The sequence below is a fragment of the Arachis ipaensis genome, chromosome B6, assembly GCF_059453495.1.
Source record: "Arachis ipaensis isolate K30076 ecotype BB chromosome B6, ASM5945349v1, whole genome shotgun sequence".
NCBI lineage: Eukaryota > Viridiplantae > Streptophyta > Magnoliopsida > Fabales > Fabaceae > Arachis > Arachis ipaensis.
This window is the reverse complement of record NC_142441.1, coordinates 1,394,829-1,408,562: the sequence shown is the minus strand read 5'-3', so window position 1 is coordinate 1,408,562 and position 13,734 is coordinate 1,394,829. Positions and strand designations below refer to the sequence as shown.

Here is a 13,734-nt window from a genome sequence, read left to right as displayed (position 1 = left end):
AATTAATGAAAAAAAATAAAAGGACGGGAGTTTCATTAACTTGATCATTGTATATTAATGACATGTATTTTATCCTCTTAGCCAAGAATTAAGCCTATACCGTAACCCTACTAAAAATAATTGATTCCTAATTAATTATGCAATTAAAATATCTCACATAATATGAAAAATGATGAATTAGTATAAGATATTTTAAAAATAGCAATACTATAAAATCAACACAATTATTCTTTTGACTTGCAATTAACTAACAATATTTAAAATATTGACTAAAAATATAATATTAAACTAATAACTGAAAATACTAATATAAATTAAAATTATTAACTCTTGAACTTTTCTCTCTTAAAAAAGAGCCCATTAAATCATCAACCTTAATAATAATCTTAGATATTGAGTTTTTGCAAACACCATTCTCTTTTATTATAAATTAATATAGGAAAAAAAGATTGTTTTTAATATTCAATTTTTACTCTAGTTGTATCTCACTTCTCTATTAAAAAAGAAATTAAAATGTCTATGTGTATGTCATTTTTTTATCCAAACTTAACTCCCATGAAGTGCATTACCAATTTCATTTTATTTTTACTTTTATCTTTTCTATTTTCCAAACAATTTTTTTTTTCAAAAAATACATGTTTATAAATTAATTAGTAAAATTACAATGATGATAATAATAATACATTTTATATAATCATTGTACAATAGTGAAAGTTTTGACAGATCTTATTTATATAATAGATATACATTTGGGTCATTAACTCATTGTATAATGATTGTATAAAAAAGGGTTGTTTCCCTAGACACCTAGACTAAATAATTAGTTAAGCTAAATAATTTAATTGAGTTTAATTGTATAATTATATCTGTTTTTTGAATAATTATTTACATAATTAATATAAAAAATATTTATTTTTATTAATGTGATATTATATAATTAGATAGATATGTAAAATTATTCTAACCAATTCTAAATAATTAATACTAAAAAAAATATAGGGTACCAATATACTATCTACTAATTTATTGTTAATAATAATTAATTATTATATTTTAAATACATATATAAAGAGATATATCTAAAAAATATATTTATAAAAATATTTTTATTAAATACAGTTATAAAAAAAATATTTTTATTAAACACATCTGTAAAGACACTTCTATTAAATACAATTATAAACAAGAATTGGCAGAAGTCGATAGAAGTCTAATTGATAAAGTAGCGAGATTGTTAATACTATTTTTGGGTTTGGAGTGAGAAGTGAATGTGAGGGTAAAAAGCAGTGAGGAGCAACTGAGCAAGTTGGCATAGAAGATAAGTCCAAAACTGAAAACTATAATTACAAAAACTACAAAAAGGCATTATAAGCAAATTGAGATTTGAGATGTCATGTGGGGACACACTTTAGTCTAAGTGGAACAAGAGTAAAACTGAAGCTCCAAATAATACTATTTGGCATGCTAGTATTAACGGCGACTCATAAGAAAAAGAAAGAAAAAAACATTATTAAAGCTGAAATTAATTGGGAGAAGCAAAAGAAAAAAAAAAAAAAAAAGAAAGAAAGAATACTGCTAACAAAGGTCTTCCTGTGGGTCCCACACTTCAAATCTGTGATAGAGACTGCACTTTCATTTCTCAACCATTGCTCTGCTTCTTCTCCCTCTCCTCCTCCCCCTCCTCTTCTGTCTTTCTTTGCTTATTTAAATTCCTCTTTCCCCTCTTTCTCAAAATACTGTTTTTTTTACATTTTTTTTTCTAGAACTCGATAATAAATAATATTTTATGTTCCTTGTTGCTAAGTAGTTTAATAATAGTTTTTGAAGTTGGAAGCTTTGTTCTCTTATGGTGAATTCTCAGAAATGAGCCAAAGTCCTTTCTTTCTTTCACACCTTTCAATCTCAGAACAGAAACCCCTTCACTTCATGGTAGAGGAATCTAGGGTTTGACAGCACCAAGTCCATCAAGGTCCGTGCTTTGTGGCCCTTTTTCTCCTCTTCAGTCTCTCTGGAAAATTGGGCTGCTCATTTTCTCTTCCCAGTAAAGTCTTTTTTTCCTTTTATCCATATTGGCTCTCACTCTGACTCAAGGTCCCTTTTGATTCTGAAATTTTGAAACTTTAATCATGAGTAGCCTCTTCTCGAATGAGTTACCTCAATCTTAATCTGCCACATGTGGGCAAGTGTGTAGATAAATGAGGCTGTTTTAGTATTCTGTTGTGTCTTGCCTTAGTTTTTCTTCCCCTCAGAGGAACTTTGAGGGGTTAGGTTAGGTCTTCTTTTTCTTCTCTTCTTCTTCTGTTGCTGTTGTTGTTCACCTTTTAGATAGAGGCTAAAGATGGAGGAAGTTGAAGAAGCTAACAGAGCTGCTGTTGAGAGCTGCCATAGAGTTTTAACAGTGTTGTCTCAGCCTCAGGATCAAGTTCATTATAGGAATTTAATGGTAGAAACTGGTGAAGCTGTGGTGAGGTTCAAGAAAGTTGTTTCCTTGCTTAGTAATAGTTTGGGTCATGCAAGAGTTAGGAAGCATAAGAAGCTTCAAGTACCATTTTCTCAAAGCATCCTCTTGGATAGCCCAATTTGCACAAGAAAAAAGCATCAATCTAAGTACTTGAAATTTCCTCAGGCTGATTTTCATGATAATTCAGCTCAGGAACTGGGTTTAACAGTAGGGAAATCGCTAAGTCTGGTTGCGAAACCGGCCTTGGAATTGAGCTCCAATGGCAATGGGAATGGGAAGAGTCCTCTTCAACTTGCTCAACAACTCTCATCAACACACTATCATATTCTTCAGCAGCAGCAGCAACAACAAAGGGCATTGCTGCTGCATCATCAGCAGCAGCAGCAACAAATGAAACATCAAGCCGAAATTATGTACAGAAGGAACAACATTAACAATAGCAATAACTGCAGCAGCAACAACAACAGTGTCATAAATCTGAATTTTGATAATAGCTCTAGCTGCACACCAACAATGTCGTCTACTAGGTCTTTTATTTCTTCCCTTAGCATAGACGGGAGCGTGGCGAACGTGGAAGGAAGCGCCTTCCATCTAATCGGAGCTGCGCGCTCTTCTGATCAGAATTCCCAACAGCACAAGAGAAAATGTTCTGCTAGAGGCGACGAGGCGAGCGGTGGCAAATGCCATTGCTCAAAGAAGAGGTTTAGATTCCCTTATTCAGCATTTTTGAATATGTCCCTCCAAAGATTTAAGTTTCATTTTGACATTACCATTTGCATCATTCTCCACAGGAAACATAGAGTGAAGAGATCAATCAAGGTGCCTGCTATCAGCAACAAACTTGCAGATATCCCTCCTGATGATTATTCGTGGAGGAAGTACGGGCAGAAGCCCATCAAGGGGTCTCCACACCCCAGGTTTCTTCAAATATTTGATTCATTTGATTGATTCAAATATTGAAACTTTCTGCATTCTTTAATTAGTCTTAATTATTCTTGTGAAATTTGATTTGCATTCTATGCTACTAGTTAAGTACCAATTAGTATGACATACCGGCCTATAGTGTTTTTGAATATTCAGTGGTAGTTGTACTTCAATTCCATTGGGCCCTGCATACCTCTACCTTTTGTAATTTGTTCTTAGAACTACTCAGGACAGGTAAATCAGAATATTACAGACTTGAGTGATTCAAATAGTCCTGGTGTTCTTTACTGTCAACTTTTTTGAACCATTCTTGTATCTGGTTACTCACAATACATAGATTAACCTTGTGAACTTTTTCGAAAGTGCAACATAAACTCCTTCCTGTGAAATGAAAGTTGTTATGTTACAGGAAATTGATTGTAATTTATGTTTATTTCAGGGGTTATTATAAGTGCAGCAGCATGAGAGGGTGCCCTGCTAGGAAGCATGTTGAGAGGTGCTTGGAAGAGCCTTCAATGCTAATAGTTACCTATGAAGGGGAGCACAACCACCCTAAATTATCAACACAATCTGCAAACGCATGAACTCTATCATTCAATTTATCAAAACCTATTATTGATTTTAGATTCTGCTGTAATGTACATATCTTAAGTGGGGATAAGCAGGGATTTTTCTTCTTTTTTTCTTTCTCCAACTTTGGGATAGTTGGTTAATTAGCCGTTTAGTTAGAATGAGAATGAGGGTCAATGATGAAATTTAAAGTCGTCTGTAAAATTGGCATTGTCAATTCTTAAGAACTCTTGACTTTCTTGATCATGTTATGAACATGTAAGCGTTTTTTATTTTTTAATGAATGCTTTTTTTTTTTGGGATAGAAATGAATGATTGAATTGTCTTTGAAAATGGTAAATATTATTCTTTGTTGACCACACTTTAAGGATCAAGTTTTCTAAGAGCTATTAAAGGACCCTTTTTGTGTTTGAAACTTTGATAATAATGAATGCTGACAACAATGATGTCGTTTCATGGTAGCTACTTTGTAGGTTAAAGGGAAAAATTCCTAAATTGAGAATCAATCCTTGATTGAAATTTGAAAGATATGATCATTCATTAAAACTCGGGTTTCTTTTTGTTTTATAACAAGATTATCTAAAAGCACAACACAATGATCATTTTGGATTGCAATGGCTCCATGCAAAGCCTATTCCAATTTTGTTGTTTCTTATACAAACCATGTGAACCACAAGGGAATCAATATGGGCATTTGAGCAATCATACTTTCTTTCTAACCCTCATTATTATTGGAGTAGAACAAATTCTGTCTCTTCCCTACCTTGCGTGCCATTATTATTCTTCTTCTATAATCTATCATCTAATTCTCTTGTGGTAATGTGGAACAAAACTGGGAGAGGATGTTTTCTAACGTTTCACACTCATCTTAAAAACTTAACATGTTAATTCTATATATGCTTGTTATAATTATCCACTAGTTTAAATTAACGCTCTAGTTCAAACGAAAGCAATATCTATCATGATTTGAGTCTATCCTAGGAAGAATGAGGTTATACTTAAGTTTCACAGGAGATAATAATAATAAACCACCATATATTTTCATTTAATGTTTAATAATTATACAAAAACCACATAAATTTAGTGGTTGTAAATGTTTCACTTAATCAAACATAAACATACTCTACGAACATCCAAATATCCCTTGTAATGACATCATTATAAACATATAAATAAATAAAATCCTTGCAAGATCCAAGACAAGGAAAATGTTACCTTTCATGATATATCCTCTCTTTTATACAAGAGATTGCAGATGAAGAAATGGATACTTTAGAAGTCTGAATGACACACACAAACTAGACCTGAATGTGTGTTATTGGGGTGCGGCAAAGAGGACATTCTGGCTTTTCTTTGCACCATTCTGTGATACAGTTCCTACATGAGATCACATCAAAACAAAGAAGAGGTTCAACGAACAGAAATGGGAGCATGTGAGGAGAATAAATAATGCAAGACGACACAAGAATAAATAATGCAAAATACATGGCCACAGGATGTAGCTGTTGGATGTTGATGATTACTTAGGCAAAGAGTGCATTTGCTAGTCCCATACTGCAAAACAGATGAGGATTTATCAAAATACAATTGATACTGATTAGGACAAATTACCCTCACCTCACTTGAAATTTGGTCAAATTCAACCCCACTCTACTATATCTAAAAATACATTGACCTCCACTAAGATTTAGGTAATGGTAGGTACCCTTCTGTTCTGTCAAAATGTGAACATAATGCTGATCTCCCATAAAAGGATTTAGAGATAAATGTAATGTGAATATAGAGGCAAATCATGATGAATTTCACTCCAATCATGTTATGTGTACGCCAAAAATCAGCCACTTGAAATACATATTGGAACATAAAATACACATTAAAAGTGTGTGAAACAACACATGCATTTATACACAAATACATGGTGGTTGATTTGGTTACTGAATTTTTATGTACATATAGAATTTTTTATTTCCAAATCACAGAAGGTCAATATAATCTGCTCTATTTCTTATTAAGTTCACTGTGGTAGATCATATCTTTCCTAATAGAAAATAGGCTTTCTGCTTATTAACAATATTAAACCAAAATAGGATGCACAAAAGTAACAAACCATCATTGCCTGCATTACAACCACGCTAATCTTATTGTACATATTCAAGGTTTGAACAAAACCAGTAGATGCAAGGAATATAGGATGACTTGATGTGACATTTTTACCTCAGAAGATGAAGAATCGTAGACCCAACCTCCTTCATCAGTATCCAGAGATGCCAGATTACCTTCTTCATTCAGAACAGGCAAACCATGTCCTATTATACAATAAAGGGGTCAACTTATGATAAGAACAAATAACAAACGTTCTTTTAATTTTTGGACAGAAATTGCAATAAATTGAAATAGCAAAAAATTGTTGTAACGCATAAGAACATCAGTAGAAATGGAAATTAAGAAGAGAAGAAAAAAATGAATGAAAAATCGAAGGAAAAAATTAATCAAGAAAAAAACTATGACCTGCTGATCTCTGTTGGGATGCAAAAGATGCCTGATGAACTGAGCAACTGAAGATAAACTTCTTCGGCACAGCCCTTCCGCAGCTATTACACAAAGTTGAATCAGTAGAAATACTCCTAGTATTTGGTATCTGCACCAAAGTGAAATCAAAGAAAAGACAGGTGCTCAAAATAAATCGTCTATGGAAGAAACATACTTTGCTTACTACAATGATTGATAGGAAATAATAGATAAACTTGGGATTGTGGAACGAGACAAAGGTCATCACAGACTGTACTAAAGGCCATATTTATTCTTCGTAAGGAAGCATATCAGGAAGAACAATAATAATTATAATGTGCATACAGACCTTTTACAAAGCAATTTCAGGAGGTCACCTAACCCAAGAATTATTGATTGAATGATATGGAGTGGAATGTAAAAATATAAAACAAATGTTCTGGTCCACTGTCTAAAGATCAACATGGAACTTTCATCCTATTGCTTAGAAATTCAATGGAATTAAAAGGAACATTAGATTTTACATTATATGCCCTCAGTCCGTTGCATCCAATCTCATTGCTGTTAAAAATTCTTAGGGAGAGAGAGAGAAGGGGGGGGGGGGGAGTATGGATGGAATGGACTTCATCCAATACAATACCATTGCATCACTTTCCATCAATCCAAAAAAAAAAGGGTCTAAATAAAAAGCTAAAACAGTAGGAAAAGATATTATGGAGAATTTTGAGAGCAAATCCTCCATTGCCAACACATTTTTACAAAATTTGAACTTTCAAAATGCTAATACCTGGGTCTTTGATTTGATGGTTTTCCAATGAAGAGATAACGAATGCCTGCAGCATGCTTAGATATATGATAATAAAGGCCTGCAAAAAATGGGAGAAAATGGAATGCATGTACAGAAGTTACTTCTGGAAATTTTATCACCTCAATGAGCCTATCGAGCAAAAGGATCACCTTCAAAGTAGAACAGCATTAGATTAGCACAAAGAACCAGTGTATCAACTCACGCACAAAAGGGAGCATCTGGTGGCAGGGTATAAAAACTTTATTCAGTAAAAGCAAAATATTCTTTTAGACAAAGCCAGTTCAAACTTTGTAAGCTTAAGTAAACATACAGCTCCAACAAAAGAAGAGAATAATCGGGTTTCATACAAGGATCAGCCAAGTACAATTTAAATTGTGAGTTCTGACTTCTCATACAATTTTGAAGGGAGAATAAATAGTAGAACAGTATATAACTGTAACAGTTTTACAAAAATTATTGTTTGAGGATAAATATACCACAAGCCATTGCTGAACCACGTGCAACCAAAAACCACTCAGTTTTTGCTTCAATCTTGAAAGAGTTGTACTATTTTGTCCTGATGTTGAAGGACTAACCGCAGAGTCCTGTGAACTACGGCTCCTGATAGCACTTTCACCATAACTCTCAGCAAACTCTGAATCAGCAAGGGCAATGCCACGGGAAGCAATTCATGAACTGTCAAATAAACAATCAAGTCATCACAAAACTTGACACACAGATGGCTCTTTGATGGTGAATAATCAAAGAACTCGATGAGTTAATCCAAATTTAGGAGAAACAGGCAATAACCGACCTAATATGATCTGCTATATAAGGAATAGCTGTCTGGTATACAATGAAAATAGTGCACCTTGCAGGGGTAGGAGGCAGCCCATAAGGGCCAGCAACCGTAAAAAGAAAAACAATCAACAAACAAAAAGAAGGGGAAGAAATATTACTTCTAACCCAATAAAACATTAGCATAAAAAGAATGCAGCACAAAGACATTTCCAATTTCGAACTAGGTGTCTGCCTATGCCTAAAGTCATGGTCCTCCAACACATGATGATATTCTAAATTCTCTTCCAATCTGAACCAAATATAGATGTTATAATAATAAAATAGAATACAAAAAGTGTTTAATTTCAATCCACTGTTAAAGTAATTTACACTATAAATAAATCATATTTCCATTGTATATGACTTAATTAATGTAGTTCTTAAAAGACTAAATTATTTTCTGATGATATGACTATCACTTATTATTAGGATATGAAAGTATTAGAGCGACATTGCATCCAAATAGAATTTATAAAATAAAACTATTGTGATCTGTATGTAAGACAATTAGAGAGCCACATACTTGGTGGAAAAAGTCACATTAAGGGGGAAAAAATATATTAAAAGTAAGCATAAAAAATGAAGATGAAATATAGTGAAACCTGAGTGGTGTCACAATACTCCTCCCCAAGCGTCTGCTGCCCTGAACCTGTTGTGAGAACATAGTACAACATTTGCCCCCAAAAAGATTTTGTCTGCAAAACAACAGACCCTAATAAGCACTACTCAATCAAGTCCTGCTTCTCCGCACTGTCAATGTAAAAGAACTTTTAAAACCGACATCCAATTAAGTGTTGCCACAATAAATTTCCACATCCAATATCTTCAGTGTAAAAAGAGTTGCATGCATCCCCTTCTTTAATGATCCACATAGAAAATGGCCATGAACTCAGTGCAGTACCCTCCACAAAAGCATCACACCACATTATGCAAATTGAAGTGTATTTGTTTGTCATACTTTGAACATAAGAGTACTTCTTACATTATGCAGTTTTGATCAGCAAATACTCTCAAAAATCACAAAACCTTTACAGAAATATAGAAATTAACAAACCTCATTTTGATAAGCAACAGCAACCCTTGTACCTATACTATGATATATTAAGTAAAACTTCATTACAATTGCAAATTGCAAATTCTATATATATATAAACCAACTTGGGTTGTTCGAGTGGTCAGCTCACTCGTCAGCTTAAGCAAGTGTCGGTGGTTCGAATCCTACCTTGTGCATGCAGCAACCCATTAGCCCGCGGCAGACCTTTAAATGAAGTTAAGATCTGCGACGGATTAGTCATTGACCTGTCGGGTTCGGGGATACAGTGGAAAACCAAAAAAAAATTTTATATATATATATATATATATATATATATATATATATATATATGAGAGAGAGAGAGAGAGGAGGACCAACGAGGTGGCGCAAGGCGTCGCGGCAGGCTTCATAGACGAAAGAGGCATACTGCTCGTTCTTCTCGGCGTCGCGCATCATCTCCGGCTGAGCAGCCAGAGGTTGGGGGGATGGTGCCACTAGGACCAGCTTCGCCGCTGCCATTTCTTCCAAAGTGACCCAAACCCATGATTACTTGTTCCTTCCCTTCTTTTCTTACAGCAAATACAAAATTTCAGAAATAAATCTGTTTCTTTTCTATATTTTTAAATGTGTGAGTTATTAAATGCCTCTTTAGTCTCTCACAGTCATCATGCTAACCCCAAACAGGTGACTGATAAGTGGCATGTCCTAGTTGCCAACAATAAGAAAAAAAAATAGGTTATCAAAAATTTTAGGGAAAAACCCACCTAGGCACTTGTCCATGGTTCAAAATAATAATTCGTCTTTCATCCATTGAAAAATGATTGCCACCTTTAATCATTAATTTCATCAGATTTTCTGACTCCTTTATCAAACTCTTCGTTTAAAGTTAACAAATTTTGTCTACCTATTTACACATCAAGAAACCATTTTAAAAAATAAAACATTCTTTGTTGTGTTAACAATACATAGCAGTGAAATAGGACTGTAAAAAAATTTATAAGACATTTTATCCTCTAACTAACTATAAACATAGATGTCAATGAGTAATAGTTCAAATGGCATAATTTTCCCATACTCAATTAAGAGGTTACGGGTTCGAGTCTCATATTTTTAGTAAAAAAAAAAATTATAAACATAGATATATAAATTCATAATGAACCATAAAATAGAATAAGTATCCTAAATTTTAACAAATTATTATAGAAAAAAAATCCAAAACGGCCATGACAATAATATCAAAAGACAACGAGGCCTCTAGAAAAAAAAAAACTCCTATTCTGCCCCTATTTTTTAACTCCGTTAGACAAGTTAGCCCTTCCATTAATAATTTGTCTTTAAAGCTGACTAACCATGCCTACGTGGCACGTTAAGTTAACGATGTGTCAGTTAAATGCCAACTTAGATGAGCAGATTAATGGGCCATTCAATCCGGTCCTTAACAATTCCATTAAAAATAAACAAGTTTTATATGTAATGATACAGAACCCCTCTTTTACTCTCTAGAATTACAAAAAGCCCTCAATCTCTCCCTTTCAAAATTCGTTGAAGACGCTTCACTTGGAGGAAGACGTTGGTCCCGACGAAACTATTGACGGCGTTTTAACGGCGCTGTGATAGAGGAACTATTTGTTAGAGGTAAGCTTCGTTACTCACTCTCTCTGCCATTGCATGTGTATGATCAAGTTGAAGCTAGTTTTATTCACACTGTCTGCTATTGAACATGCTTTGAAATCTATGATTTGGAGTATTGTCTATATTCAAATTTTGCATGAATGGTTGAATTAGAACATGACTTAGGAATCAATAACAACAAATATGCTCTATATATTTTGACCGAAAAGCTTATGTGTTTTGTTGAGGTTGATGCTTCAATTCCTTTTTATTCATAAGTTTGCATTTTAGTCTACTGCAATGCAATATTGTGTCTTTCTGAATCTTACATATTCTTCTTGAAAATGATATTTTTTTTTGCTCCACCACATATACGCACACAAAAAAATGTTCCATTGGTATGAACTACTCTATCTGAATTTTAGATAAATTGATATATAATTCACATTGTCCTATTTAGTGAATAATCTACATTAAAATTTGTCTATGTATTAAAATTTGATAAATTGATATATAATCTACATTAAAATTTGATATATTAATCATTAAAATTACTTTCAAATATATCTATCTATTACCTATTGTTATTGTTGTTGAATTTGTCTTTTATTGGTGCTGTAGATGTCTAACTTTGTAGTACCCGTGTTTTACCATGGTGGGAGACTTTGGAAGGATAGTAATGAGGTGTTGAAGTATTTGGATGGAAAGGTACATAAATTTTCTCCAATGGACTTAGATTTAGTGAACTTTTTTTATCTAAAAGAACTACTAAAGAGTTTAGGATATGCTGATTATGCTTAATGTACTGGTTAGAACCCACAGCTCGAAATTTAGAATTTGGTCTGCATGTGATTAAAGGAGATTCTGAGATAAATGATTTGAGAAACAATTTATTGGCGAATGACTGTTTATAATTTAATTTATACTTTGAACACCCAGTTGGTGAGCCTTGTTATATTAACGAGGATTTAGGTCAGGCTGCCGCCCAAGTTAAGGATTCTTCCTCCTCATCCTCATCTGATGAAGATGATGGAAGTTCAGAGGATGAGACATACAATCCTCCTTCAGATGCATATGATGAGAGTAGTGACACTGATAGTGACGAAGACAGAATGAAGCTGAGGACACATACTAATAAAAAGGCTGCTGATGAGAAAGATGATTGTAATAATGGGAAGGGTTGTGCTGACGGGAAGGCTGCTAGAAATATGAATACGGACATGAAGAAGGCTAATTCAAGAAAATATGCGGGAAAAGAAAGAAACATGCTTGGCCCAACTTTAGTTAATTTAATTTGTAGTGCTATTTGTTAGTTTATTTTATTAGTGAACTTTGTTTGTGAATTTTGTTTATGGACTGAATCATGGGTTGGCAGCTGCCCTTAATAATGTTATGCTTAATGCAAATCATCAAAACTGTGTACTTCACTTCTGGAAGAATTTCACAAAAAAATTTAAAGACAAAGAATCCAAAAGCATGGTATGGAGGTGTGCAAAGTTAACTACTAAGATACAGTTCAAGAATAACATGGAGAAGTTGAAGCAGATAAATTGTCATGCATGGGAGCATATGATGATATTTACTCCATCATGTTGGTCAAAATCATACTTCAGTCATGGACCAAAAGTGAACAACATAACCAACAATATGTGTGAAATATAGAATGCTAAGATTGTTGGATATAGGGGAAAACTAATATTAACCATGTGTGAGGAGTTGAGATGCTATATTATGTGAAAAATGGCCAATCACAAGAGAAAACTAGTTAAATACAATAGTAAATTGGCTCCTATACAACAGATTAAACTGGAACAAATTGTTATGCCTGAAAGCAACAAGTGGAATGCAGTATGGAATGGAGATAATGACAAAGCCAAAAAAATTTCCACAAGGTTGGTGTAAATCTCAAAGAGCACACTTGCACATGCAATGTGTGGCAGCTCACAGGTAATTAATGTATACTATGCTATCATTAAATATATCAAGTTTATCTGCTCTGCCATTATGGTCTTTGATTTATTAAAATTGTATGTAGGGCTTCCATGCAAGATGCAGTTGCTGCAATTTTTAGATTGAAAAATATGCGATACAAATTAGAAGACTTTATCGATAAGTCACTGACAATGGATGCTGTCCGAGCAGCATACTCCTATGTGATCCAACCAATAAACAGTGAGGAATATTGGATCCCCACAGATTGTCAAGGAATCCTCCCTCCCCCAATCGTACGTCCAGCTAGCTAGCCAAAACTTAGGAGGATGAAAGCTTCTATCGAAATTATGATACTAATTATACCCAAAATTATAAGCCTAAAACATCTGAAATAAGATCTACCACCTTGAGACCCAATTTTGTTTTGATTTTTCAAATTCAATTCCATCTCTAACTTCTTCATTCTATGTTCTACTTCTTTAAATCTCCTTTCCATTAAAATAGCATTCTTAGAAGTAATGTCCTCATCAATATTTTCGTGAACTAATACATCTAGCCACTTGAAATACTTGCAATGTAGGATGGGTGCCTGAAAATAAAAAGATTTGATTGTAAAAAAAAAAAAATTACATAAATTTTTCAAATTTAAGAAATATACAAAAAAAATCAATAATACTTACATTGTAATTAGGGCATCCCAAGAAGAACCTATCCGAATTAAGTTTTGTGCAAGATTGGAAGAGAATTGCATAGGACCCACAGTGACATTTTGGAGACATGAATTTCTTCTTTCTTGGCTGCCCAACTCTTCCAGAAGAAAAGGTGCAGCACTTACTCTCTTCGCCAACACTATAACCACGCAGAGTGCGACTCCTAGTTTCCGAAGAATGATCTTCATGGCTCATAGCGGTAGACAGTTAGGGTTCTATACAAGAAGGAATGAGGAAGAAGCGTTTAGGGTTGATCATGTTCTGTGAAGTGCAGATAAAACACAAAATTATATTTTCAAAAAATTGTCAGGGACTAGATTGGGTGATTCATTAATATGCCAATCTAAGCTGGCACTTA

The 13,734-nt window shown here is 33.7% G+C and overlaps 1 protein-coding gene and 1 pseudogene across 2 annotated transcripts; one reads left to right on the top strand and one right to left on the bottom strand.

Annotated features, from left to right (window-relative positions):
* The first annotated feature begins 1,524 nt into the window (after positions 1 to 1,524).
* LOC107645248 (putative WRKY transcription factor 21) lies at positions 1,525 to 4,263 on the top strand. The gene is made up of 3 exons (XM_016349235.3): positions 1,525 to 3,162; positions 3,253 to 3,378; positions 3,825 to 4,263. The coding sequence occupies exons 1-3, from the start codon at positions 2,339 to 2,341 to the stop codon at positions 3,967 to 3,969; spliced, it is 1,095 nt and encodes a 364-aa protein (XP_016204721.1). The 5' UTR covers positions 1,525 to 2,338; the 3' UTR covers positions 3,970 to 4,263.
* A 707-nt stretch (positions 4,264 to 4,970) lies between these two features.
* LOC107645249 (peroxisome biogenesis factor 10-like) lies at positions 4,971 to 9,952 on the bottom strand (annotated as a pseudogene). The gene is made up of 10 exons (XR_015885979.1): positions 9,529 to 9,952; positions 8,693 to 9,201; positions 8,065 to 8,211; positions 7,748 to 7,946; positions 7,421 to 7,489; positions 7,251 to 7,329; positions 6,464 to 6,593; positions 6,170 to 6,261; positions 5,441 to 5,509; positions 4,971 to 5,332 (listed from the first exon to the last, which is right to left on the bottom strand). The product of XR_015885979.1 is annotated as a peroxisome biogenesis factor 10-like (transcript).
* Positions 9,953 to 13,734: the final 3,782 nt, after the last annotated feature.